Raw genomic sequence first — 4,020 nt, 5'->3', positions numbered from 1 at the left:
GGGACCCTACTCAGAGAAGCAGTGACACCAGAGATGGAGGCAGAGATGATGACGTGGAGAGATGGAGCGGCTAGGGACTTTAGATCCAGAAAGGGAGAGGGGCTGTGTGCTGACAACGAGGGGGCATGCTTGCAGGGTAAACCCTTTGGTTGGTTGATGATGCATGGAGGGGATTATAACCATGGCAATGAGATGATATAAGATAGGATGAATATAAAACTAATGTTCTCCCATGTAATCTATCACATAATTCACAATAAAACATTAAAAAAAAAAAAAAAGTAAGTTTCAGAGTCTCTTTGGACATGAATGTTTGTCTTTTCTTTGTTTCCTGTCTTTTTAATGACTTTTTTATTATCTTCCTGTGAGATGTTCTTGATGACATTCTATAGCTCTCTGGTCTTCAGTCATTATTGTCTAATGTATCAAATCTGTTCGTGAGATAGTTTCTAAATTCAAGTGGGATATATGCAAAACCATATTTTGGTTCTAGTAGACTTGTTTTAATTTTCTTCAGCTTCAGCCTGAACTTGCATATGTGCAATTGATGGGTTTGTTCCACAGTTGGCTCCAGTCTTTTTTTTTTTCTTTTTTTTTTTGGTGATGATGTTCAGTTTCTCCATTATGTTTTCCTCACTAGATCTCTGTGTATTCTATCTAGTGAGGTCCATTTGTATAGTTTCTGTTCATGTTGTTAAATAAATGAGGCCTTGATAGATATGACATATTTCTGCTTTCCTTCTTGAACCTTTTCTTTCATGGTAAGAAGAACATACCCAGGTTAGCCTTTGGTTCCATGATGAGGATAAGGAACATGTGGAGAAGAATTGCCCAGCTAAGCCCTACCTAGATCAACTGATATAGATTTATCAGGCATAATTAATGGTGGTTATTTTAACCCACTGATCTTTGGGCTAATTTGTTATGTAGCAATAACTAACTGAGACAGTAGCATAATAATTTGTAGTTTCCTGTGGTTTTGTGCATGTTCCCTACCTTTGGCCATACATCTAGGTCAGCTAGAGTTAAAATCAACAGATTGCATAGATGGACTTTACCCTGACTACAATAAGCAGCAAATTAATGCTTGAGAATTGAGATCCAATAATAGTAAAACCTTCCATCCATTTGCCAAACTTGCATTCTGTGATAGTTTGTGTGTTGCTACGATGTTAGAAGCTATGTTACTGGTATTTCAAATATTATCAAGTTCACCCATAGTGGAAAGGATTCAGTGGTGCTTCCAGAATAATTTAGACTAAGAAGGAAGTCTTGACAACATACTTCCAAGGATTAGCTAATGAAAATGCATGGATCACAAGAGAGTATGCCCAATATTGTGCTGGAAGATGAATCCTCTATATTAGAAGATAGTACACAATAGTCACAACAATGGGAACAAATATACTAATGATCATGAAGCTGGCCTAGGACCTGACTCTGTTTTGTTCTGTTCACCATGAGATAGTGATAACTCAACAGCCCAAAGCAACAATAGTAAAATAATGGCTGACCCCAAAGTCTCCACTGTTTCTTTCTAAGTAAATTGAAGACTTTCCTGACAATCCCAAAGACTGAGTCAATGAAATTGGCTATGGATGTTTCCCTCATTATCACAACTTTGAAGTATCCCTGGGAGGGATGGCAAATCTGCTGCCACAACCTAAGGCCACACTGAAAATTCAGTGTTTCTAAGGTGACACAATTCACCTGCTTTCTAAATAACTGCAGAATGTATCATCACAGGCCTTTAAAGATCATCCTAGATCTAAATAGCATGTCTTATTCCTTTTATCCATGTCCTTAGAATTTCTGTTTCAAAAGATGTTGACTATATTTGCCCTTTCCACTGTCTCTACTTGACAAAGCCTGTTACTACATGGATGTTAATGAGATCTCAGGACCAAGACATTGCCAATTCAAAATGAAAATAATCACTTAGTGTGACTGTTACATCCTCCCCGCAAAGCCACAACAAAACACATATGTCTATTTTAAAAGAAACTCTTGAAGTTAAGACTCTTTGACTCATAAATTTGAAAAATGACTGTTGTTGTTGTTGTTGTTAAGTGCTGTCGAGTTGGTTCCGACCCATAGCGACCCTGTACAGGGTTTCCGAGGGTGTAAATCTTTACGGGAGTAGAAAGCCTCATCTTTCTCCCGCGGAGCAGCTGGTAGTTTCGAACCACTGACTTTAGGTTCGCAGCCCGATTTGTAACCACTACGCTACCAGACTAAAACAAAGTCTACTGAATAATATACCATCATATTTACCAGAACAGAAACAGAGATTTAAAATAAACAGGCAACATATTTCATAGCTCTAGAGAAAATAAATATATACATACCTGGATTGATGTGATTTTTCTCCCTGAAATTAAAAAAAAAAGTATACAAATACATACATGTGTAGATACTTTTGTGTGTTATATGCATATATGCATGCACATATACACTCACAGTTTTAGTTTTCCTCAAATCCACCCCAAATTCCAAAGCAGACATCTTGAAAGGAGAGCTGATTTAATCTCCTTGACAAAATGTTTTGAATATTTTGGGGGGTTGGAGAGAAATGGTATTACAAATTTGAATAATTTGCTCTTTCTCTTTTTAAGCCAGCAACACCAGGCTGTCTTCAGTGGGGCATATTTGCAACAAGGCTACCCATCATTTTCCAGTGTCTGAGGCATCATTTACAAATTATCCTTGTGGGCTCTTTCTCAAAGTGCCTTCAAGAATATGAGGAGAACAAAGTGAACTAGCCCTTCATTCTCTTTCCAAAGTGGGTCCCAAACACTGCGATTCATCCATGACTCCCTGTGCTAGTATCTCATCATAGAAGCCTGTGGCATTTGGGGGAATGTGGCAACCCCCAAACCAAGATTGCTTTGCTTAGAGCCGTGTTACCTGAGAACTTGGGCGTTTTGGGGTGGGATTGGATGGAGGTGAGGCTTGCTGAAGAGACCCCTTGTTGATGGGCTGAAGACTGGGTGGAGCATGCTTATTAGAAGGTTCAGCATCAAAAGACTCTATTGAGTCCATTGTATTGAAGGCCCTTTCAGGATCCTGGAGTCTCAAGGGAAGTATGTGGTGGGAAGAATCTTTTGGGCTTCCAGGTGGACTCCTGACAAGATTGTACGTGGGACTTGCAGGCTCCTTCCAACTTCCCCAGGTGGGCACCTCCAAGGCATCTTGCTGTGGCATTGAGTTCAAGGTCCCACATCCACTGCCTCTTAATCTCCTCAAAGTGGGAGAAGTAGAAATGCGGCCTGGGGCTTGCCGATCAAATAGGAGAAGATTCCCGCGGTTCTCATAGTGTCTCTGAGGACATGTCCCACTGCTTTTGGGCTGCAAATCTGGGCTGCTGAGGGGGTCCATTGCCAGAAACTTCTGGGACACGCTATCCAAGTTGCTGCTTTCTTGGTCACACTGGTGTGGCTCAGTTTCTACATGTGAGTACCACTCTTCCCTAAGTATGTCTGTGTTCTTTTCAAGAGAGTCATCACCAGTAGGTTGTTGCTTTTTGAATGAGGAAGAGCAGAATGTGGAATCTGTTACAAATGAGAGACTGAGATGAGAAAAATGTTGTCTAACATTTCAAATGACAACATCTAGGAGACAGAGGCCAGTTAACATTGTTGTTGTGTTAAGTGCCCTCGAGTTGATTCTGACCCACAGTGACCCTGTATAGGGTTTCGGAGGAGCAGCTGGTGAAGTTTTACCGCCGACCTTGCAGTTCAAACAGCTTCCCAGTCTGACTCATTAACCCACAGCACCACATCAGGACTCCCAGTTAGCATTGGTGGTGGTGGTTATGTGCCGTGGAGTTGGTTCTGACTCATAGCTACCTATACAGGGTTTCTGAGGCTGTAAATCTTTACAGGAGCAGAAAGTGTCTCCCGCAGAACAGCTGGTAGTTTCGAACTGCTGACCTTGAGGTTCGCAGCCCAATTTGTAACCACTATGCTACCAGAGCTCCTTCCAGTTAGCATTAACAGCCTTTATGTTCTGAGGATAATT

At 40.9% G+C, this 4,020-nt stretch overlaps 1 protein-coding gene across 1 annotated transcript in view; it reads right to left on the bottom strand.

Annotated features, from left to right (window-relative positions):
- The window catches only part of LOC102826175 (chromosome unknown open reading frame, human C12orf74), a 25,825-nt gene extending 22,447 nt beyond the window's left edge, over window positions 1-3,378 (bottom strand). The window contains 2 exon segments of the mRNA XM_006870727.1: window positions 2,275-2,371; window positions 2,908-3,378. Of these exon segments, the coding sequence (XP_006870789.1) occupies window positions 2,275-2,371; window positions 2,908-3,378 (568 nt within the window).
- Between the last annotated feature and the right edge of the window lie 642 nt (window positions 3,379-4,020).

Source organism: Chrysochloris asiatica, unplaced genomic scaffold (assembly GCF_000296735.1).
Source record: "Chrysochloris asiatica unplaced genomic scaffold, ChrAsi1.0 scaffold00149, whole genome shotgun sequence".
NCBI classification, from domain to species: Eukaryota; Metazoa; Chordata; class Mammalia; order Afrosoricida; family Chrysochloridae; genus Chrysochloris; species Chrysochloris asiatica.
The sequence above is the reverse complement of the archived record's forward strand: the minus strand, read 5'-3'. Positions and strand labels throughout refer to the sequence as shown.